Source organism: Petaurus breviceps, unplaced genomic scaffold (genome assembly GCF_028583685.1).
Source record: "Petaurus breviceps papuanus isolate PSGF00001 unplaced genomic scaffold, PetGlider_PUasm1.0 186, whole genome shotgun sequence".
Lineage (NCBI taxonomy): Eukaryota > Metazoa > Chordata > Mammalia > Diprotodontia > Petauridae > Petaurus > Petaurus breviceps.
This window is the reverse complement of record NW_027185798.1, coordinates 31,899,018-31,924,367: the sequence shown is the minus strand read 5'-3', so window position 1 is coordinate 31,924,367 and position 25,350 is coordinate 31,899,018. Positions and strand designations below refer to the sequence as shown.

At 37.9% G+C, this 25,350-nt stretch overlaps 2 protein-coding genes and 1 pseudogene across 10 annotated transcripts in view; 2 read left to right on the top strand and 1 right to left on the bottom strand.

The window, feature by feature from the left end:
• Positions 1–25,350, top strand: part of BNIPL (BCL2 interacting protein like) — a 479,949-nt gene that overhangs the window by 269,961 nt on the left and 184,638 nt on the right. The window lies entirely within an intron of this gene.
• The window catches only part of ARNT (aryl hydrocarbon receptor nuclear translocator), a 59,847-nt gene that overhangs the window by 32,275 nt on the left and 2,222 nt on the right, over positions 1–25,350 (bottom strand). For 5 of the 9 annotated variants that reach the window (XM_069090059.1, XM_069090057.1, XM_069090056.1 and 2 more), the window contains exons 2-4: positions 9,880–9,991; positions 7,228–7,278; positions 7,041–7,085 (exon numbers count right to left, since the gene is read on the bottom strand). In XM_069090059.1, the coding sequence (XP_068946160.1) occupies positions 7,041–7,085; positions 7,228–7,278; positions 9,880–9,991 (208 nt within the window). The remainder of the gene's footprint in view (positions 1–7,040; positions 7,086–7,227; positions 7,279–9,879; positions 9,992–25,350) is intronic. The other 4 variants (XM_069090064.1, XM_069090063.1, XM_069090061.1 and 1 more) reach the window with 1 other exon arrangement.
• On the top strand, positions 2,992–3,850 carry LOC138162136 (glutathione S-transferase A4 pseudogene; annotated as a pseudogene).

Genomic DNA, 25,350 nt, shown 5'->3' with positions numbered 1-25,350 from the left:
TATATATATATATATACATATATATATATATACACACACATATATGGCTCAAGTGCAAAAGCAAAATGAGAATAAATGAATGACCTTAGAATTCAATTTAATCTCTATTAGAGACAAATTATTTTACTTTTTTAAAGACAAAGAATGTGCCACTGAAGTAGCTACTTTAAAATCTTAATGAGTTTGGCTGAAATAAGGGAATTTTTTGTAAAAAATGAGTTTGGCTGAAATAAGGGAATTTTTTGTAAAAAGTCGCTTTAAAAAGGATAGCTAGGTGGTACAGTGGATGGAACACTGGCCCTGGAGTTAGAAGAACCTAAGTTCAAATCTGACCTCAGACATTTACTAGCTGTGTGGCCTGGGCAAGTCCCTTAACTCTGATTGCCTTTAAAAAGGCTTTGAATGTCCTAACAGCATTCAATCTGGCACTCAGCCCCATATCTGACCTCCCCCATAACCTACACTACCAAGTAAATGATGAGTATCTTCAATACTTTATTAGAATCTATGTTACAGACAAATATATAAAAATAAAACCAGTATTTTTTTAAAAGCAATCATGAAATTAATCAATACATCTCTGCCTTGTTACTCTATCTGACATTTCCTAGAATTGACCATAAATCACTAGACAATATAAACAAGGACGTTCTAGTATAATTTGCTCACATAAAGTGGGACATATTTTTCATGCTTCCAGGGGATTTAATCATTAAAATCATAGAAAGGCATTGCAAATGAAGCTTGAGATATATGAACTGTTAAGGAGTCCCCTGAACGTGTCTTTTTGAGGTGCCATATTATCAAAAAACACTGGACCCACAGCATGCAGGAGGTCTTGAATACGTCAAGGATGAAGCTCTTCCCCCTCCCCTACCCAGGATATAATTTCTTGTTTGTACCGCCCAAGTTGGATTCCCTGTGTGTCCTTGGGAAGCAAGACAGGTGCCAGTCAGTCTGTGCCAGATTCTGAAAAATGCTTATGCAGCTGGGGTCCTCTGCAGATAAGCAGACCCTCCTATCTTCAATCTAGTGGTTCTCAAGGGAAAAGAATGCAGTTTTGGCCATCACCTTGACCCTCCCCTTCAGGAGTGGTTTTGTCCTTTTCCCCACGTTCACTGTACTTTTCCCCTTCCTGTTTTCTCCTCCTCCTTTTGTTGTACAATCAAAAATACGCAAACTTCTATCAGAACTATGAACTGTGGGTTCCACCTGCACGTTCACTTCTCTTACAATAAACCGAGTTTTCACATATGTCTCCTGACACTGTGACTGGCTACTGACAGAACCAATGTATCAACCTGCAAAAATACTGCTGTAGACAACTTAGGCTAGTATGGTATAAGTATGCCAAGAGAAAATCTACTGAACTATGCTTGCTTCCTATCAAATGAAGTAACAACAGCTTAAATTAAAAAGACCTGGACTTTTTGGGGGACTATAAGCCAAAAATAAGATACATCTGCAAAGGTAATCTCAGGCTACACCAATAAAGGTAGATCCTCTAGAACAAGGATGTAATGATTCCATACTTTGCACTGGTCAAATCAAATCTAAAATATTTGTTTGGATCTAGATTCTACATTTTACTAGGCACACTGGAGAGAAAAAGAATATATGCAGAAGAAGGCAATAAACTGGTGAAAGGTCTGTAAACCATGCCATATGAGGAGCAATTAAAGGAAATGGAGTAGTTTATTGCTAAAGAAGTCTTATAGGGGACAGAGCCAAGATGGCAGAATAAAAGCAGGAACTTGTGTGAGCTCCCATACTAACCACCTCCAATACATGTAAAATATGATTCTAAACAAATTTTAGAGCTATAGAACCCACAAAATGACAGAGAGAAAGAAAGAACTCTCTTGCTGAAGGCAGCCCAGCAGGCCAACAAGAAGGATCTATTGCACCAGGCTGGGAGCCAAGCACAGTCCAGCATGAGCCCGTGGCCCCAGATCTGGGGTGGCCTTGACCAGCAGTACAGACTGGCCAGAGAAGACTTCAGGAGAGTGAATCACCAGCAGCTGTGGTGGTTTCCAGACTTCTCAACCCATAAACACCAAAGACAAAGTAAAAGGTCAGTAGGGAACTCTGTTGGAACTGGGTGATGGAAGAGCGTGGTCTGGCCTCTGGCCCCTGCCCCCGGGGTAAGAGGTGGTGGAGGTGAGACAAGGCGGCTGCAGCTGCTGCCATGTGGCTGCCTCTGGAGCTCCTGGCCTGCAGATTGTAGGGGGACCAAGCAACCATTCAGAGGGTAACAGCTCTTGCTTTGACGTGCTTGGATCTGGGTCACCGTCTTGGGTGGTGGTCCTAGGGTACGTGGCCAGTGTGCCAGAGCTCGTGGTGGCTGCAGAGAGGACGTCCTCAGACCTCTGACAATTGTGAAAACTCCAGCAATTTGGGACACAGCTCTCTTCACTCTGGAAGCAAAGTTCTACCATGGCAAAGAATTCAAAAGTCAAGTAATTGGCTGGCAAGATGAGCAAAAAGAGGAAGCGCAATCAGACCACAGAATCCTCTTTTGGGGACAAAAAAGATCAAAACATGGAACCAGAAGAAGACAACAAAGTCAAAACTCCTGCATCAAAAGCTTCCAAGAAAAATATGAATTGGTTACAGGTCATGGAGGAGCTCAAGAAGGATTTTGAAAATCAAGTAAGAGAAGTAAAGGAAAAACTGGGAAGAAAAATGAGAATGATGCAAGAAAATCATGAAAAGCGAGTCAACAACCTATTAAAGGAGACCCAAAAAAATATTGAAGAAAATACCACCTTAAAAAATAGACTAACTCAAATGGCAAAAGAGGCTCAAAAAGCCAATGAGAAGAATGCCTTAAAAAGCTGAATTGTGGCAGTCACCGGAACAAGAAGCCCTGAGACAGAGCCCCTTTCACCCTGGGACCGGAACTCAAATTTACGAGGAAAAAGGGCAAAAAATATAATCTCTTACTAAACACCTGAGACTTTCTCTTTCTCAGGTAAGGAAAAGCAACTGATAACCTGAAGTCATGGCAGAGAAACCCAAACTTTACTACTTTAATGGAAGAGGTCAGATAGAGTCCATTTGATGGCTCCCAGCAGCAGCTGGAGTTGAGTTTGAAGAAGTGATTTTGGAAACAAGAGAACAATATCTGAAGTTATTGGATGATGGATTTCTGCTCTTTCAACAAATGCCTTTAGTTGAAATTGATGGAACGAAACTCACCCAAACCCGAGCCATCTTAGCTACCTGGCTGCTAAATACAACCTGTATGGGAAGGACCTGAAAGAAACAGCATTGATTAACATGTATACAGATGGCATCTTGGATCTGATGCTTTTGATTATGATACGTTATTTCAAGCCAGCTGAAGAAAAGGAGATTGAATTTATCCTTGAGAAAGCCAAAAGCCAATATTTCCCTGTCTTTGAAAAGATTCTGAAAACCACAGACAAGACTATCTGGTTGGCAACAGATTTGTTTGGGTAGATATACACCTGCCGTAAGTTATTTTAATGGTAGAAGAATTATGTGCTACTGCCCTCTCTGAATTTCCTCTGCTACAGGCACTTAAAACAAGAATCAACAACATCCCTACAATTAAGAAATTCCTTCAGCCTGGTAGTCAGAGGAAACCCCCACTAGATGACCACTATGTAGCTACTGTGAGGAAGGCTCTACAGATTTAATGGCCAAGGGCAGACCAATTAGGAAATGGAAAGAGATTTCAGCTCATGAATCAGAAGATGTGGATTCAAATCCTGCCTCTGATGTTTACAACTTGTCCCTGGCCCTCAGTTTCCTCATCTGTGAAATGAAGGGGTTGGATCTGATGGTCCTTTTGAGCTCTATATCAACAACTATAAAGTAGAGTATAAAGATTTTAGCCACTTTGTTATCAATAGCACAAACTCAGCACGGTAGCGGATAGCTGAAGCCTATCTTAAGTACTAAAAATAAAATGTTAGATGAGTACAAAAATAATGATGCCACTTCTAATGCAAAGCTGATTAAATTTAAAGGTGTCTTTGTGGTGGGGGAAAAAAAGCCAAATTGACCAGATAGAAAAGGAATTTCAAAAACTCACTGAAGAGAATAATTCCTTCAAAATTAGAATGGAGCAAATGGAAGCTAATGACTTTATGAGAAATCAAGATACTATAAAACAGATCCAAATTTTAAAAATAGAAAGCAATGTGAAATATCTCATTGGAAAAACCACTGACCTGGAAAACAGATCCAGGAGAATTTAAAAATTACTGGACTACCTAAAAGCCATGATCAAAAAAAGAGCCTAGAAATCATCCTTCAAGAAATTCTCAAGAAAAATTGCCCTGATATTCTAGAACCATTCACTGATTGCCTCCTGAAAAAGATCGATCCCAAAAAGAAAACTCCTAGGAATACTATAGCCACAAGCTGTCAGGAAGAACTAATTTCAGTATTGTGGAAACACAATCAGGATAACACAAGATCTAGCAGCTTCTACATGAAGGAACTGGAGGGCTTGGAATATGATATTCCAGAAGTCAAAGGAGCTAGGATTAAAACTTAGAATCACTTACCCAGCAAAACTGAGTATAATGCTTCAGGGGAAAATATGGTCATTCAATGAAATAAAGGCCTTTCAAGTATTCTTGATGAAAAAAACAGAGCTGAACAGAAAATGTGACTTTCAAATACAAGAAACAAGAGAAGTATGAGAAGGTAAACAGGAAAAAGAAATCATAAGGAAATATTAAAGTTGAACTATTTACATTCCTACATGGAAAAACATAACTCATAAGACTTTTCTCAGTATGAGGATAGTTGAAGGGAATATATATGTATGTATATGTACATATATGTATGTATAGGAGGGTGTATATGTATATAAATACATATGTGTGTCTATATGTGTGTACATGTATACATAGACGGCATGGAATCAGTTGAATAGGAAGGGAAGGTATCTAAAAAAATTAAATTAAGAGGTGAGAGAAATATAATGGGAGGAGAAAGGGAGATAGAATAGGGTAAATTATTTCATATAAAAGAGGCAAGAAAAAACTGTTACAATGAAGGGGAAGAGCAGGAAGGTGAAAAGGGAATGGGTCAACCTTACTCTCATTGAATTTGGCTTAAGGGGGGAATAACATACACACTCTTACCCTACAGGAAATTAGAGGGGAAGGGGATAAGAAGGGGTAAGATAGAATGGAGGGTAGATGAGGGAGAGGGCAGTTAGAAAAGGCACAGGGCACTTTTGAAAAGGGACAGGGTCAAAGTAGAAGATAGAATAAGTGGGAGGCAGGATAGGATAGAGGAAAAGTTCTGCGTAACTACACATGTACAACCTATATTGAACTGCGCCAGTGGGAGTGGGTGAGGAGGAAAGAAGGGAAAGAATCTGGAAATCAAAGTTTTAAAAATATTGTTTTTTACATGCAACTGGGAAATAAGATATACAGGAACTGGGGTATAGAAATCCATTATGTCTTACTAGAAAGTTGGGGGCATGGGGAAGAATATAAGAGAGAGCAGACTGGGGAAAGGGGTATTCAGTAGGCTTGATACTTTGGGGTGGAGGTAGGGGAAAGATGGGGAGAAAATCTGTAATTCAAAATCTTGTGATGAATGTTGAAAACTAAAAATAAATAAATAAAAGATCAACCAAAGGAAAAAAAGATTAGAAGGAAAAAAAAGAACAGAAAAGAAAAGAAGTCTTAGGAGAGAAAATACTTGTATTAAGATATCTGAAAGGTCATCAGAGGAAAAAAGATTAGACTTAATTCTATGAATTAATTCCTGAAAGCAGAACTAGGACAGGAGAACCAAGGTAGAATGATACAAATCATATTTAAACGCAATGTGAATAGGACTTTTTAGCAATTGTCTCCAAATGGAACCAGCTGCTTTCTGAGATAATTAAACAGGCATCAATAAAAATGTTCAAACAAAAGCTTCAAGACCTGTCAGGGACATTTTGGAAGACTTCCTACGATGCATTGAAATGTGTGTCATGAAATGAGTGACCACTATATTGCAAATAACAACTACTCCCCAGTTTACAAAGCTTTTCCCCCCACAAGAACACCATGAGGGAGGTAGTACAAGTATCATTATCCCCATTGGACAGATGTAAGAACAGAGCAAAGCTCTTAAGTGCTGGAGCTAGGATTTCAACCCATGTCTATTGATTTAGGGTCCATGTCTCTTTCCACAAGAACACTCTGACTCTCAAACTATGTTAAATCACACATCTAGGTGAGGACTAATGTTAGCAGTTCTGAGGAAGGGGGGAAAAGTTAAGTGAATCTGTTGTTTTTTCTGTATAAAGGAAGTTGAGTGTTTAGGGCTGGAATTAACTGATCAGTGTAAATGGACAACTGGGTTTCCAGGATAGGGGAGATATCAAAATTATCTGTACATGTTTCTTCCCCATCAGTGTTGTCCCAAAGCTTACCTTGATGGCAACATTAAGCAACTGTTTAGTTACTAAGGAGCTAGGAACCTAAACTAAATTATGATGAAGGGTGATAATCAATGACTATATTATGTTTAAACAAGCCTATTAAGCCATGGCATATAGTTAAAAATTGAACCCCTAAACACTCAAGCAAGATTTTCAGAAAAAGCTCCTTCAAACTACATTAAATGCAAAGAAAACAGGTCCCTTATAATGCAAGAAATAATCTGGGTGATGTTAACATATATGAATAAAGGAAAAGAAGATGACTAATTAAAAGCCTTCCCCTTTCTGTGGCCCAATCATAGATCATAAATATCTTGCATGACCCTAAAATAATAGACAAGGTTCAATTGAAGTATTCTAGAAGCTCCCCAAAATAAATGGTATAATTTCCAAACCCTACCCTCAAGAAGCAGAAAATAATTAGGGAAGCTTGTCAGACCTATCAGCCTCTACACTCTAGGTCATTCCTCTAGAGCTAACAGGATGCTTGAGCAGCTTCTTAAAAAGAAATGAAATATAATACATAAAATGATGTCGTTTCAACCCTGGATATGGGATTTAAAGTAATTTTTATTTCCAAAAGTCTAGGAAATGAGAAAAAAAATCTTACCTCAAAAATTTACTGTTTCCTTCTCCATCATCATCAAAATCAAGCCTGGAAAATGTCAAAAATAAAATGGTAAAGATTTACTAACAAAATAACAAAATAATTCCTTACCCACCTGTTGTCTCACCCACACAGATTTAGATGTCTAAGAATGAAAGGAAAAGCAAATTTTACAACAGGGAGAAATTACAACAGATTGGCTTCACTCTTCCTCTTTGGGTCAAAACAAATGGAGATGAACCTAAGGAAAGAACAAGGACACCTTTAAAAAGGTGTTCCCAACGACTGGTTTTGCACAAACCTCAACTAGAAATTAAAAGATGACATATCATGAAGAGCTTATGATAATACTCTATTTTCTGACACAGGGCCTCAGTAAGTACCAAAAAAACTGATGTGCAGCATTGATCCCTGATATATTGCCATAATCTACAGAATATCTATCACTTGCTATTCTGAAACACTTACCTACCCTAACACCTAGAATAAATAAAAAGACAGTTATCTTGGGAGTACATTATCTAGGATGCAAGAAGGGTTATTATACTATATTACTTAAAAATGAGAAACAGAATCAACTCAGTGTCCTGCCTAATTTCTAAGTTGATTCTAACTTTAAAATATCATTAAATCTGAAGATGGGATTTTTTTGTTTTGCTTCAGTTCAAAGGGAAAACGATATTTTTTAAAATAGTTTAAGTGGAAATAGGGGAAAAGCAATTTACTGTTACAACACCTATTATAAACCATGTTTTAAAGAATGAAATTGGTTACTATGACTAACTACAACATAAAACCAACAACATAGCAATAAGTTATGGAAGAAATAGTCTAACACTGTCTTGTTAGACAGTATACTTTAGGAAAATCACTCTGGCAGATGAACGGAGGATAAATTGCAGTGAGGGGAAACTTAAGGCAGGCACAGCCACCAGCAGGCTATTGCAAAAGTCTAGATGTGAGTAGATGAGGGTCTGGACCAGGGTGAAATGGAAGACTGTGAATATGGAACATTACATGTATTTTAGGACCATATACTTTACACTGGATAGTTTTGTCAAACTTGTTTTTTTCCCCTCTATATTTTTTTATACTTTGTTAATAAAAAATGGTTTTCTGTGTGGAGAAAGGAAAGGGATATATTGGGAAATGAAGAAGATTTAAAAACAAAAGATATGAATAAATATAGTTTTAAAAACAAAATCAAGGGTGGCTAGATGGCACAGTGAATAGAGCACCGGCCCTGGAGTCAGGAGGACCTGAGTTCAAATCTGGCCTCGGACACTTGACACACTTACTAGCCATGTAACTTTGGGCAAGTCACTTAACCCCAATTGCCCTCCAAAAAGCAGCAAAAAAAAAAATTTAAAATAGCTTTATAAATACAGCAAAAAATCAATGAAGGGCAACCAGTCAACATCTTCCTCAACCCTTATGTAAAACTTCCTGTATGGGGAAAAAAATGAAGAACTATACCCAGTCATATATACATACATACATAAAGCTGCATGGTGCCCTGAAGAGACAGGAGACAACCTGTGCCAGGCAATTCAACCCAGCACTACCACCCTGACCACCACTTCCCCTAAAGCCCAGATGTAGAAAGCCTAGGATCCTGACCAGCCTTCACAGTCCTCGTCCAGGGCTGAAGCAGCAAGGCACCCTGAGGGAGAGGGAGGAGGCAACATGTGGGCTAGGCAAGTCGAACCACCACCACCTCAACTATGACCTGATGGAGACAAGTCCCCTGACCCTGAGAGCCTGGAAAATAGCAGCAGCAGCTCCAGGACACTAGTCTTACCTCCAGCAAAGGCCTTGCAACCATCACTGGAGGGAGAAAGGCCCACTTTCCTTGCCATCACCAACACTAACTGTTAAGCAACTGCCCCTGCCAGGTGGGTAAGACCAATAACTCAAGAGTGGCAGCACCCTCAGACTACCAGTCCATCCCTCATACCAATCATTCTGGGAAGCAACATCCATGGAGAGGCATACTGGGAAATGCTCCTACCTGTTGCTGCAACCATAGCTATTAAAGACCCAAAACAGAAAGTTCTTGTCCCTAAGGTTTTGGTATTGTCAAAGCGTTTAGAATGAGAAACTGATGTCATTATTAGCAGAAATGACCTTGAACCATTTGGCTCAACCATTCTGGAAAACAACTTGAAATGATGCTAAACTGGTGACAACAGCACTGTGCTGTGGTGCCCTAAGGAAAGGTCCCATGGTTCATCTGAAACCCCTTCCATGTATTATTACCTCACCCATTAGAGTGTGGGCTCTTTCTTTTCTTTTTTTTTTTTTTTGAGGGGGGAAGGCAAGACAATTGGGCTTATATGACTTGCCCAAGGTCACATGGCAAGTAAGTGTGTCAAGTCTCTGAGGCCGAATTTGAACTCGGGTCCTCCTAATTCCAGGACTGGTGCTCTCTATTCACTATACCACCTAACTGCCCCAAGCATGGGCTCTTTTCTATTTGTATCCTCAGCAACTAGCACAGTGCTATGAACACAGTAGGTGCTTAACAAATGCTTTTTCAGTCATTCATTCATCTATCCCTTCAGTCCTCAGAGATTTTTGGTTACTAAATTATTTGTAAGGTATTTTTAAACAATAAAATCAGTACAAACCTTTCAGCCCACTTCATACCAAATCTTGTGAACAGGACAGTTCAGTAGCAGAACAGTGGGGAATAGCCAGAAACAGCTGAGGAGTAAGAGTGACTCTGAAACTAAGCCAATTCTCTTACTAACAGATCAGGCATGAACTAAATGAACACATTCCAGAATCAGGCTTCTCAGTTTACAGGAACCTTCAACACCATCTTATTCAGTACTCTTACCCTGGTCGACGCTTAATAGTCCGTTGAGTGATGGCTCCCCCACCTTGAACCCCAGGTCCAGGGTTTCCAGATACAATGGCTGCACCCAATGATGAAACATCTGATGCCATCTCTGTTAGAGAAAACAAAAGTAAAATTTTTCTAACCCCTTTTATTATCAGTACAGATTTCAAGTGAGCTGATAAAAGTCAACTGTCAACTAGCATGTATTAGGCACCTATAATGGTTATAGAAACTAGTTTCTTTTTCCTCCTGCAACATGGTAAAGGGGAGACAGATTTGGTGATTCACATCCCCGCTCATTATCCCTGAGGGACCTCAGCCAAATCATTTCCCCTTCTGGGGCCCTGGGAGAAAGCACAAGGCAACAGAAAGAGCACTGGGTTTTAAGTCCAGGCTCCAGAGCTTCCTCCATGCAGACTCTTAGGCAGGCTGTTCCTCCTCCCTCTGCCTCAGTTGCCTGACTGGTAGAATGAGGGAGCTGCACTAGGTCAGAGGTTCTTCCTCTTTGTGTCACAGACTCTGTCTGGCAGTCAGTCAGGTGAAGTCTAAGGAATCATTCACAGTACAATGTTTTTAAGTAGAAAAAAACAGAATACATAGGATTATAAGGAAATCAATTATATTGTACTACAGTAATTACAATTTGGTGGGGGGAGCAATCAGGGTTAAGTGACTTACCCAGAGTCATGCAGCTACTATGTGTCTGAGATTGCATTTGAACTCAGATCCTCCTGACTCCATCCACTGTGCCACCTACCTGCCCTAGAATGTTTTTTAAAAACAAGTTGACAGCTCCCAGGTTAAGAACTCCCATTTAGATAATCTCTAAGGTCTCTTTCATTAATAAACTTCCTACACTTACTTTATGATTAATATATTTTACAGGAGCGGCTAGGTGGTGCAGTGAATAGAGCACCAGCCCTGGAGTCAGGAGGACCTGAGTTCAAATCTGGCCTCAGACACTTAACACAAAAAACTAGCTGTGTGACCTTGGGCAAGTCACTTAACTCCAATTGCCCTTCCTTCCCTCCAAAAAAAAATTAATACATTTTACAATAAAAGTGATTTTAAACATTAGGGAACAATAATTCAGTCTATGTTCTTTCTGATCCCTTTGATTATACATTCTGGTTGCTTTGTTGTTATTCAGTTGTTTCAATCATGTTGTCTCTTCATGATACCATGTGGTTTCTTGGTAGAGATACTGGAGTGGTTTGCCATTTCCTTCTCCAGTTCATCTGACAGATAAGGAAACTGAGGCAAACAGGGTTAAGTGACTTGCCCAGAGTCTTATAGCCAATAAGTGTCAGAGGCCAGATATTAAATCAGGTGGGTGAATCTTCCTCACTTTCGGCCTGGCATTCTTTCTACCATTCCACCTAGCTGCCCATACATTCTGGTACATACATACATTTTGTTTTTTATATTAGCTAGTCTTTAAAAAACCCAAACACCAATTTCTCACATCTAGATTGTCTTTGCTTTTATTTAAACTTTTAGCTTGAAACAAGCATCTCCTGATTCCAGTTCTCTGCTGGGTCTCAGAACAGGGTTCATTCCTGCAGGCCCCTTCTCTCATCAGCGAGTTCTTCCCAGAGCCTCCATTTGGGAGAAGGGCCCCAGGCCTGCCACCCCTCATTCTCCAGAATTGGCCACATGTCTCAGCCCAAGAATCTCCTCTCTCCTGCAGCTTTCCAGTTTCCCTGTTATGTGCTGCTGTCTTTCCCCATTAAGGATTTATGTTCCTTGTGAGCAGGGATTAGATTTCTTTTTGCTTGTACTTGTATCCCCAGCACTTAGCATAGTGCCTGGATGACAGTAAGTGCTTAATAAATGCTTGTTCACTATTTTCACAAGAGATGTTCTTCTCTCTTTAGGAGTGCTCTATAGGCTAGGTTCAGTGCTTAGGTCAGTCAGAGAAACTAGGTTTACATCCCAGCTGTTTCTGCCTGCATGACTTCGGGCAAGTCACTTAACCTATATGGACTTCAGTTTCCTTACCCAGAATATGAGGTGGTTGTGGCTCTAAAAAACTGTGACTACTTGTGACCATAAATTGAGAGATTTTCTGGCATGTCAAATAGTAGCACTACTAACACACTTAGCTAGTGTTGAAATGCTGTGCCTTATATAAAGAGCAGAGTTACAGTGAGAAAGGCAGCATGAGAGAAAGGAAATTAAGAATTTTTAATATTATGAATATAGTTTTCATTTATATATTAAGTACAATATCTCACCTAATCCTTAAAAACTCGCGAGGCAGGCTGTTCAGGTAATGTTATTTCCATTTTATACATGAAGATACTGAAATTAAAACAGTTACTCTAAGTCCAAAAGCTGAGAAAGAGAGGATCTGGGCCTCAAACCAGATCATCTGATGGATTCCTTGGCCTGCACTCTTTCTACTAACTGGCTCTTAACCAAATTAACCTGCTTTTAAAAAAAAATCAATTTTTTTTTTAAAGATCCAGCTTTAAGTTAAACTACTGCCAAATTCAACTTGTTTTCCTAAATAACAAGGTACAATAAAATTTAAAATGAGCAGAGTAAGAAATTAAAAATACATGACTGATGCACACAGAAATATTAAAGATGCTGTGCCAACATAAATGGCTAATTAAAGGAATACATTATCTAAATTTTCTAAATTATGACCCACCCCTTAGACTGAAGCTGATTTTCCTTTATTTTTTTTTATCATTTCCTAAGTCAACCTCTAAATTGGATTTAGAGTAAATATAAAATATCTGCCATTCTGAGGCACAAACTGATTACCATTTATTATTAGTGATGCAAGTAAATCAGTGGCAGGGGATAAACCCAATAATTGTAAGCTTTTGATTTTTGTTCTAACCACCAAACAAGCATGTTTCTCACTGTAGATACTTTGGCAACTCATTAAAGATTAGTTTTTAAAGTTTAAAGTCTTTGACTAACACTGGAAGAATAAACTTGTATTGTGTCTTAAGGCATAAGTTGAAAAGTTAAATTATTTAAGCTTCATCAATTTGAGGCATGTTAGACAATTAGTCTAGTAGCATGAAGCTTAGATAATTATTAAGTTCATTTGCAGAAGCCTTTCCCAAATGCTAAAATGTAGTTCTACCTGCTACACATTAGACATCTTTAAGAAATATTATCCCTTGCAAACAGTTTTCTCTATCCTTTAAAAACCACTTAAATGAATACTTCCCAAAATAATGGATTATATTAAATCACTAACAAGTGAAGTGCAAATTAAGATAACTGAGGTTTTTACCTCACTCACACCCAGCAAATTAGCAAAGCTAACAAAAAATGGAAATACTAAATGTTTGGAAGGACCACAGAAAGACAGACCCACTGACATAATATTAGTGGGGGTGTGAAATGATACAACCATTCTGAAAAACAATTTGGAATTAATTATACTTTTAAAAAGTGACCAAAATGTTCCTCCTCTTTGATCCAGAAATCCCACTGCTATGAAGATACTGGCTGGCATTCAGGTGAAGTTCAGAAACAAAGGTCCTACACATCAAAATATTTGTGGCAACACTTTTTTGTAGTCACAAAGTATCACAAATGCTCATCAATTAGGAAAAAGCTAAACAACTGTGGGGCATGAATGTAAGAGAACATTATACCACAAGAAACAAAATGAAGAATTTGGAGAAACATATAAAGATTTACATAAAGTGGGACAGAGTGAAGTAGAAAACAATATACAATGGCTATAAAAATGTAAACAAAAAGCAACAAAATGAAACTAAATACTGTGTAATTATAATGGCCCAGGATGACCCTAGACTAGAGAAGCAACCAGGAAACAGAGTTTCCTCCTTTCTTTAAAGAGCTAAGGACTATGGATCCCCCAGCACAATATTGTATTTGCTGTCAAGCATGAACTATGTATTGGCTGGTTTTGCTTAGTCTTTTTTTTTTTCTTTGTAATAATGGGGCAGGCAGTGGAGTTTATTCAGAAATGAGATACAAAATCAAGGCACAGTAATACTTTTTAAAAGAAAAAAATGTTTAATTATACATTCCTTATGGAAAAGAGCATACAGAAAAAAATAAAGACATTTCAAACATCAAGTCAATTCCACAAAGAAAATTCCTTTTGTATGTGTGAGAAGATGCTAACTGCTCTTGGATTTAAAAGGAATAGAAAATGCTCCTCCAGTTGAGGAAATAAAAACTATATGTATACATGAAACAAGTAGAGAATATTAGGACTGTATTCACTCAAATGTGAGATCCCCAGACCATAGGACCATCTAGTTGAAACAGAAAGGACCTCAGACATCTAGCTCTCCCTCATGCTACTACAGACCCTGTAGATCCACGTTCTGACAGTTAACATGTTTTAGAGACATGTGAGTACTTCAGTCAGTTTTTCTCTTCAATGGTGAAGTGTGTAAGCCAGGGGGGGGGGAAACATGCGGCCTTGAAACCACATGGAGCCCTTTAGGTCCTCAAGTGTGGCCCTTTGACGAAATCCAAACTTCATAGAACAAGGTGAAGTTGTGAAGTTTGGATTTGGTCAAAGGGCCACACTTAAGGACTTAGAGGTCCACACGTGACCTCGAAGTCCCAGATTCTCCACCCCTGCTATAAGCCATCTATGGCTTGTCCTCTGTAGCTCCTATTCATGTTGTCCCATAAATCTTCTACCCAACAAGGGAAGATTGGTCTTTCTGCAGATCTCTAGACCTTGAGTGTGCACCAATGGAATATGAGGACTATCCACTCATGATCCCTCCTCTTCCTGTCATCCATCTGATGATAGATAGCTTTCACACAACTCCTCTTACACAGTGCTTCAATGGAACTACAATGCAACCTATTAGCACCCACAATGTACCTGTCTGGTGACCTCTGAGTGACCTCAATTTTAATTTGTTGGAAACTGTGGTATTCCATGACTTCAAGTCATACAGCAACAACCAAAGATACTGGTGTTAAAAAGATAAGTCTTATTTCTTAAAGGGAGAAGCCTGTGATCAATTAAACTACTGTGAAATATCCCAAGAACAATCTAGCCTGTTCTCATTCTCCTGTTTAATTCTAGTTCCAGCTCAATGTCCATCCACAATGTCTCTTCAACATACCTGTAATGATGAAACAGATCTATGAGTTCTACACCCAACTACACACTCCAGTCTAGAAAATAGGCATTCTTCATTCACATGGATTTTCCTATGCAGTTAGGACAAACCCATGAAATAAAGCAAGTTAGAAAAGGGAAAGATAATTATGGAAGTAGAGTAATACCCAAAGTGCCACTACCAACAGGAAAGGCATCATGGAGGAGATGAGTCTTAAGCTAGATTTTAGAGAAAGTCAAAGAGTCTGCTAAAATATAACAAACTTCATTTTTGTGACAAATTTGGTGCTCAAACTATCTAGCTCCTCCTGATTATTTCCCTAAAAAAAAGTATTCATGACATATAGGTATAAAATTTCTGAGCTGGTTCTCTACAAGTGTCTTTCACCTCTCTCATTCCTTACTTCTGAACAGTATTTTTAAAAAATATTCCTATCTGTCCTCTGTGTTCATCTTTGCACTGACATTACCAAGTATCAGAGTTTGGGGAGTTTTTGGTCTGGCCCCATCCAGATCAGTGTGGAAAGTCCCTCTACCAAAGCAGATCAGCCATTCACCTACAATTGGTAGCCTCAGAATGGGGTACTGAGTGATAAGTGACTTACCGTGGGTAACACAGCTAATATGTGTCAAAGGCAGAATTTGAACTCATGTTCAAAGCTCCTGGCACCTCAAAGGTAGGAGACCACACTACCTCTCATCAAAAGTAGAGGCTTATTTAATTTGGAGGGTCTTAACCAGAATTCCCCTGCCTCCTCATCTTTTACAACCAAGGCTGGTACATAACGTGTAATTATATGCATGGTAGTCTCTTTTTTTAAACTTTATTTAGTATTTTATTTTCCCCAGTTACATGTAAAAACAATTTTTAACATTCATTTTTAAAACTTGGGAGTTCCAAATTCTTTCCCTTCCTTCCTCCCCACCCCTCACTCCCACATTGAGAAGGTGAGCAATTTAATATAGGTTATACATGTGTTGTGCATGGTAGTCTTTTTGAAAATACCTAATTACCATGAACAATAAAAGATGAGATGACTAAATGCCCCAAGAAATCTTACTTCTTGCTACCTTGGCAGCATGATAAAACCAATTGCAGCAAATCCTTTATTTTCCACTCTAAGGATTACTTGTGAGCCATCCTTCTATTTAGCTCCCGCTTCCTTTTGATCCTCTGGTTTTATTTCTATTAATGACATGATTGATATAACTCAGTTCTTCTAAGCATGTGTCCACTAACACTGGTCAGGACAAGGATCTCCCGTTCAGAGCACCAAGAGCTAAATTAATGTTCATAGATAGTCCACAGATTGTGTGACTCATAGTACCTTCTGACCCTTTTTCCACCATCCTGTCACTGTCACTACAGAAGCAGATGGGAGCTACATAAGAATGAGGGTTATTTTGTATTTCTATTTTATGCACTGCAAAGAATTAATTGCGGAATGGCCAGCCTACTGATGAAAGGTCTCTCTCTAGAGAGTTAGACTGTTCTTCAGTTACCAACTTAGTTCAGAGCCCTACCACCACTCCCCTAGATTACTGTAAGGGCATCCTAATTAGTCTCCCTGACCCAAGTCTCCCCCCAAATTAGTCCATCCTCCACAATGCCGCCAGAGTCATTTTCTTTAAACACAAATCTGACCAAGTCACTTCCCTACTCAATTCCACTGGTTCCCTACTCCTCTGGAATCAAATATAAACTCCTGTTTAGAATAACTCATGTGGAAATGTATTTTGCACGACTATACACGTATAACCTAAGTCAAATTATTTATCTTCTCAATGGGGGGGGGGAGGTGGAGAGTGGGGGAGGGAGAGAATCTGGAGCTCAAAATTTGAAAAAAAAAGTTAAAATTATTTTTTCATGTAATTGGGAAAAAAATAAAATATTAAATAAGATTAAGAAAAAGAAAAGAAGCTCTTCTTTAGCTTTTAAAGGTGCCACAACCTATCTTTTCAGCCTTACTGAACATTACTTCCCCTCTTAATCTGAAATACAGACAAATTGGATATCTTTGACTGCATATCTCAGTGCCTGGAATGAAAGTCTCCCTGCCTGCCTATCAAAGAATCCCTCTTCCTACAAGAGGCAGCTCAAAACCCACTTTCTCCATAAAGCCTTTCCTGATTCCCTCAACTACTCACGTCTTCCTCCACCTTGCACTATCTTATATTTAACTACTTTGTAGCTATTTACATTTACTCTATATAGTCTTGCAGAGCTGCTTTTATTTATTCTATTTTAGAGCACCAGCATGGTATCTGGGATGTAGGAGGCACTTAGTAAATACTTGATTGACTGAATGAAAAATGATGAGTGTCTCCATACTTAGCTCATGTGATACTGAAAGCAGATATACCCTGCTATTTTCTAGTCCTATGACTGAAGGGGGTTGGGGGAAAAAGGCCAAAAGAATCTCTTAATTGCAAATTGGTTAGAGTAAGCAATATGGAATCTTTTATTAAAAACAGATTTATTCCACTTATACTGAATAAACCTCCTTTCCTAATTAGTCTCACTGGTACAGAATGGAATATTGGACTCATGTTATATAAAAGGACTTTCATAGCTAGGCATTAGGAAAGAATGACTCTTAAGGAAAAAATTAGAAAATCACAACTCATAAAGGGCTAGAATTTGAGTCAAAAAGACAGGAGTTCAAATCCTGCCTCTAACACTAGCAATACAAGTTATTTAACCTCTCTAAACTTATCTCTAAAATAAGAATGATAACTGTAATATCTAACTTGAAGAGTTGGAGTGAAGATAGAGGATAAAACATATTTAAAACATTCTGTAAACTTTAAAGCACTATCTAAATGTCACCTACTATCATCAATGTAAAGAACTATCCTTACATATTTTTCAATATTCCAAAACTGGAAAAAAAACATATTTTTTTAACTTTAAGAAGAGCTTTTCAAGTTGTTCTACAAACTTTACCTTTCTTTCTGTTTTACTTTTTAAAATGTTAATTAATTGGCATCAGCCAAACAACTACTGAGTACTAACCACATACCAAAACGTTAGATCACTATGGAAAATTTCGCTACTTCACTGTCAATCAAATGTCTCTCATTTGGCACAAAGTAAGCAGAAGCAGCAAAGAGTTATAAATTAGATTCTATAATAAATGTATTAAACTTTTCTACTAAATCCCATATAAAAGCGTTATGTATTAATTCCCAGGATCTATGTGCACCTTTATGTCCCCAAATAATTATAGGAAAGCTGGCAATTGAGACTTCCATATTTTCAACCAATGTAATGATTATTAAAGAGATGCCACCTCAAACTCCTCTTAGCACTACTAGGGAATATTTACTGGAGTGGCCACAACATTCTAGGCAGGATTCTTGAGAATAGAAGATTATGAAGACAATACAAATGTTAACTACAAGAATCAATAAATGAGACTCCACTAAAACACTCCTGAACTCAGATAACTCTACAATGGTCCCAAAGAATAGATGATGAAACATTTCCCAGTTCTCTGAAAAGAGACTGGAATGATGTTTATACTTTCACATGTGGTTTTTACTTCAAGGAAGGGTTTAATGAAAGTAGGGAAGGGGGAGAAACTAGATCAATAAATGACCTTTAAAAAAAGGAAAAGGCATCTATAGAATATTTCCCCCCCCCAAAAGCACAAATTTCTAGACAGAATATTAAGCTCAATTATATCTCTAAAATGTAAAATCTAGGTAAAATCATGGAGAAAGTGCCTTCCCTTCATTTTTTTATTTTTATTCCATATAAATTAATAACTCCGTATATACGTCTCTGTCTGGCACTTGACAACTACCTGACATGTAAGAATTCAGTAGAAGAAGGGTGGGTATGGAATACTTGTCCCTATTCAGAAAGCTGGCTCTCTGAACACTAATCTTTAGTAGTAACCTCATGAGAAAGACTTCACAAAATCATAGAATCTCAGAAATGGAAAGGCCCTCAGAAGTTCTCTAGTACAAGAATCACAGCCCTAATATTTACAGGTAGAAAATCACATTTTTTTTTCATAGACCAGAACCAAAATAACATCTTTGTTAATTCTCATCTATCAGCACATTGCTTAGGTTTAAAAGGAAGCGAACAACAAATGGAATGCTTGAACCAAGGAACAGCTGCTTCAAAGCTTGAGACTTTGATGTCATCCATAACTCTTCCCTTTCCCTTACTGACCCATATCTGATCTATTACCAATTCCTGTAGATTCTACCTCCACATATTTCAATTCTCTCTCTCTCTCTGCACTCACACAGCTACCATGCTAGGGTAGGCCCTCAATACATCTGACCTGGCCTATTCCAAGGGTCTCCCAAATGGTTCCCCTGCTCCTTTACACAAATGTCAAACTAATCTTCTCTAGGGCACAGATATGATCATACCTTTCTGTGCTCGATGGCTTCAATAGCCTCTTATTGCTTCAAGGATAAAATACAAACTCCCCGGCCTGGCTTTTATAGCCCTCCAAAATCTGGCTCCACCCTTCCTTTCTAGCCTTATTACCCACATTACTATCATTTATGCTTTCTAGTTCCAGCCAAACTAGACTACTGGGTGTTCCCTGACATTCCAGTTCCTGCCATCATGCATTTGTACAAACTGTGTCTCTTATACTTGAATTGCACTTTCTCTTCACTCTGCCTCTGATCTTTCATCAAGGTTCAATTCAGGTATCCCCTACTCCAAGAAGTCTTCCTTCTATTTGTGTTTGATTGGAGAACTCCTCCTCCCAGGAATATGTAAGGGTTTCAAGAGCAAGGGCTGATTCAGTTTCTGCCTTCTTATCTATCTACAACACTTTAATGTGGGTATGTGCATCTGTGTGTGTCACACGCACACACACACACATATTTGTTGATGTTTTTCTTTGTGGAGGGGAGAGGAGGAAAAGGTCCAGTTGAGGAGAGATGTTTTCCAAAAATGACTGACATAAAACAAAAAGAAATCAATAAAACTAAAAAACAAAAAAAGTCTGTTGAATTGAAAAGAGCCTGAAAAACTGGAATTTCATGGATTTTAAAACTACCTACTTCTGCTTAAGTACTACAAGCATGAAAAGTGTATGATTCAAGGTCTACAAATCTGATTTCATGGAAAAACATGCAGTTCTGAGACATCTTCCTCCATATATCTAGGCTTTTGATCATACGTTAACTACTGAATTATCATGTAACATACTCTAAAAAGCTTTAGCTACTGAAAATATCAATGTTGAAATCTTTATTCACTGGCTCCATAGAAACAAGACAGATATGGAGAAGAATGCTCTCCCAAATAGGACAGAAAATAAGATTTTATATATAGTGCACAAATTTTCACCCTAGCTATCACTGAGAAGAGTAAACACAGGTGACAAGAAAGAAGTTGATCAAATGGTGACTTTCCAAAGTTAAAATGATTTTAGTGTTTAAGGCTCTAAAACCTAAAAGTTGTGGAGTAATTTGAAGAGAAAGTATTTTTTCTAAATATCACCCTCAGAAACACAGAAGATTTATTTCCTCTTGCTTCCCCCTCCAATTTTGCATCTATAATAAAACTATAAGCATAAAATAGGTCTCTATTGATGCAAACCAGATCTCAGAGAGGAAAAATCTACCCCATACACAAACTAGTTCACAAGGGTTGTCATGAATGCAAGAATCTAAGCCAAATATCTGGCCCTCTTCCAATCAGTTCCTTTGTTCTACGTAATTTCTTCTGTACTACATTACAAATCATATATCCAAATAAACAAGTGATTCTCAATTTTTTTTCAATCCACAGACCACCCAAGAAGAACAAAAGACTCCATGGGAAACCTAACCCTGATTTTCCAGTGCAAAAAAAGAAAGAAAAAATAAAAAGCCTAGAATTAATGGAAAAATTATTACTTCAAACCAGAAATAGAAGTTTGGATATTTCAGTATTAGAAATAATGTTACCATAACTCAGCTCACACACATCAGTTTAATATTTGCAAAAGAGCTTTACATTCATTATCTCTTTGATCCTTACAACATTCGTGTGGACTAAGTACTGCAGGTATTATTATCCACATTTTACAATAAACTTACTGTCAAGGAGGTCTATTTGTTTGCCCTTGTTTGACTTGCTTACAAAACTGTGTCAGAGGGGTGACTACGTGGTGCAGTGAATAGAACACTGGCCCTGGAGTCAGGAGGACCTGAGTTCAAATCCAGCCTTAGACACATGACACACTTACTAGCTGAGTGAGTGAGTGACTTTGGGCAAGTCACTTAACCCCAATTGCCCTCCAAAAAGCAAAAAACAAAAAAACAAAAAAAAACTGTCGGAGGCAAGATTTAAAATGAGGTCTCAATTTCAAGTCCAGAGCTTTTTCCAGTACTCTACCCTCAAATTATCTTCCAAAAACAATAAGTAGCATGTCTCATTTTATAATCTCTTTTGTATACACCATAATGCCTATCCTCTCTCTCTTTCTCTACCACCTTTCCTATTACAGTAGAGAGCAATACCATCCTCCCAGCTCCCCAGGCCTGTAGGCATCCTGGATTCTTCACTCTCTCTTACCTACCATACACAAGTTATTGTCAAAACTTGTCTGTTTCATCTTTGCACCACCTCTCCAATACTCCTCCTTCTCTCCTCTGACATTGCCACCCCCCTGGTACAAGACCCTCATCACCTCACACCTGGACTACTGAAATGACCTGCAGGTGAGTCCGCCTGCCTCAAGTCTCTCTCCTCATTCCAATTCATCTTCCATTTAGCCACTAAAGTGATTTTCCTAAAGCACAGGTCTGATCATGTCACCACCCAACTCAATAAACTCCACTGGCTCCCTATCGCCTGTAGGAGTAAATATAAAATGCTCAGGCATTCAAAGCCCTTCATCACCTAGCCCCCTCATACTTTGCCAATCCTTTTACACCCTGCTTCCCAACAGGTACTCTTTGATCCAATGACACCGGCCTCCTGGCTATTCCACAAACAAAACATTTTCCTCGCCATCCCCCCCCCCCCATTCCTGGAATGCTTTCCCTCCTACCTGCTTCAACTACTGACCTCTGGATTCTTTCAAGTCCCAACTAAAATCCTTCCTTCTACAGGAAGCCTTCCCCAACCTCTCAATTCCAGTACCTTCTTTCTGTTAATTATTTCCTATTTATTCTGTATAGTTTGCTTTTGTGTTTGCTGGCATGTTGTCTCTCCCATTAGGCTGTAAGCTCCTTGAGGGCAGGGACTGGTTTTTGCCTTTTTTTTTCTTATATCTCCCAATTTGAAGCACAATATCTGGCAAAGAGCTAAGCACTTTACAAATATTACCTCATTTGAACCTCACAACACCTGGGAGGTAAGTGCCAGAGTTAAGGAAGTTAAGGAAGACAGAGGCAAACAGAAGTTAAGTGACTTGCCCAGGGTCACACAACTAGTATGCGTCTGAGGCAGGATTTGAACTCAGGTCTTGCTGAGTCCAAGCCCAGTTATTCCGTCCCCATGACTTTTAGCTACCTCAAAAAAAAAAAAAAGACATTTTTACTAAAACAGATAACATTATATTCCTGCCAATATTGCAACTTTTTCAGCATCATAGATTTGATACTGAAAGGACCATAGACATCAAGCAGTAATATGTCTACAATCCCTTCATTTCAAAGATGAAGAAAATAAGGCCCCCCAGGGGTTAAGTGACTTGCTTACATGTAGTAAGAAGGAGGACCAGAATTTAAATTCTAATCTTCTGACATTAAATACAGTGCCTTTTCCCTTCTGCCTACTTATCTTTCAGAAGTAAAGGGTGACAAGTTTTATTATAAATGATTCTACCTTACTATTAAAATATTGTTCAATATTTTAGTTACAAGTGATCTTATAATGATTCTCCAAATATAACTTTCCAAGACATGCAAGATTAATTTATTTTACTCTCTCCAAGAAACTTCTTCTGATCTCATCTACAGTCAGTACTGTCATTTGATTAAGTCAGGGATTTTCACTGTGATCTGGAAATCACAGGTGTCCTTTAAGGGATTCACCAATCAACAAGTATTCGTTGACTGCTGATCCCCTTTACCTTTCACAAGCAAACAATCCCTTGGTTTCTCCATTTGAAAAAAACAACAACTATCTTTCTTGACAATTAGTTTGGTGTAATGAAGACAGTGATAGACAAGGAATAAAAAAGACCTGAGTTCAAATTCCACCTGATTTGGTATGTGATTCTAGGCAAGTCACTTACACGTTGTCTCACCCTCAGTGTCTTTTGTAAAATAAGAGGACCGGCCTTAAGACTGATAAAATAAAAAAATACACATAAAGCACTTTTGCAAACCCTAGAGTGCTACTTAAACGTAAACTATATTTACACTGAGCACATAAAATATGGCAAAAAGATGCTGAATCATAATATATAGGCATTTTTGTAATACTAATTTGTAATACTTATATACTGTAATGCTTATATATAATTATAATATATAAGTATCTATGATGTCCTCATTTTGAGGAATTCGGGCAGAAAAGAATAAACAAAATAAATTTTCTGGGAAACTTTTGGGGCATTCCAAAAGTCTTGCTGCAGTTTTAAATTTTAATAACTTAAAGGCTTTTGGGATACCCTGTATATGTACATGAAGCATGGTACGCAGGATGGCCCAGTGGATGAAAGACTGGTCTTGGAGTCAGGAAGAGCTGGCTCAAGTTCTTGCCTCTACACATACTTGTATAACAATGAGAAAGTCACTTAACTTCTCAGTGCCCATTAGCAACTCTCTAAAACTATACACCAGAGTTGTCCATCTGAACATGGAAGGTCCTACACTAATGACATCACAGAGCTGGACAAGAAAAAAAAATGTATATAATATATATCAACATATATGTACATTTACATTTGGGTCATTTGTCCTTTTAAGTACTGATTAAAACTAAGAAACAATTATGTAAACCTATGCATTACACATTTTTAAAGACTGACTATGCCTATGCAAAAAAAAAATCACAGAAATATAATGCAATCATTTGTGAAGAATTATTCATTTTTTCAGCTTCTAAGTTTCTTTTCTGAATTTATAAAGGCAATCAAAGAACAAATGAATCTGCTCAAATAAATGCTATCCTTGCCTTGCAGGCTTCAGCTAATATTAATTAATTAACTCATCAAAATGTGATCATGAGTTTTGTTAGTATACACACATACACACACACACACAACTTTATTCCCACACCACAGAAAAATTCGCTTCTGACAACTTATTTGCCCAGGCTACCATTAAATAACAGCAAATGTTTTGCAACTTGGCTGACTGGTGTTATAATACCTTTTGCAATGTGATCAGTTTAAAATCTTATCTATTTGCTCCATGGTTCAAAGATGTCATTTTACTACAAAGTGAGATTTACAATAACAAGCACCTTTCCAGTCTAATTCCATCTCTCAGAATTTCCTGAAATATAATTTCAGGCATTATCTCTCAAACTGTCTCCCTCTCTCTGAAAAAAAACTTTTAGGTATAAGAAACATATATTGAACATTAAGGGGGACAGTAGGCAGAGATTGAATATTTTTCTAACATCCAGACATCCTTGTTCCAGAAACAATGTAGAAAAACTAGTAAAAAGTATTCACAATGACTAAAATTAATGTTATCAAATTCTTACTATTATAAAATGATAATTTTTTTTCCAGGAGTTCAATTTAAATTTTCACCTATACTAGATAATCCAGGGAGATCCATTTTAATACAAAAACCAACACAAGAAAATCAATGTGCCTAACTGCCTTGCTTTCTAGAAACGCTACTCCTTTAAAAAGAAACTGACAAAAAAAACTAGAGTGACAAATCTAAGGTACTGGGAAATGCTTAGGCAGCATTTTCAGTGTGAATTCAGAGGTCACCAAAGGAAAGCAGCCTGTTTCAAACTTTTTCTACCTTTTCTTGGGGTTTCAGCTCTATTTAGTGCCAAGATGAAAAATGAGAAGAATCTTTTTCTAAAATCCTAGAACACTAGAGAAGGGTCATTTCATCCCTTCATCTCCAGGCAAAATTATATTTAGAATTAAAGAATCACTAAACTTTAGAAGTTATAAAGAAGTTTAAAAAATTTTCTAGTCCATCTATTTTTTTAAATAATCTAAACTAAGTCATTTTACAGAAGAAAATGGGGCAGAAAAGGATTACCGTGTTTCCCCAATAATAAGACACTGTCTTATTTTTTTTTTGACAGAAAAACACCAGAGGGCTTATTTTCAGGGGAGGGCTTATTTTAATGAAAATTGACAGCAATTTTAATAAACAGGTAAATGTGAACAAAAAAATGTACCTTTATTCAATAATGAATTCAATAAAGAACAGGATGACACCCTCACTGCTGCAGCTCTGATTGTATGCAGCTCAGAGAGTGTTTC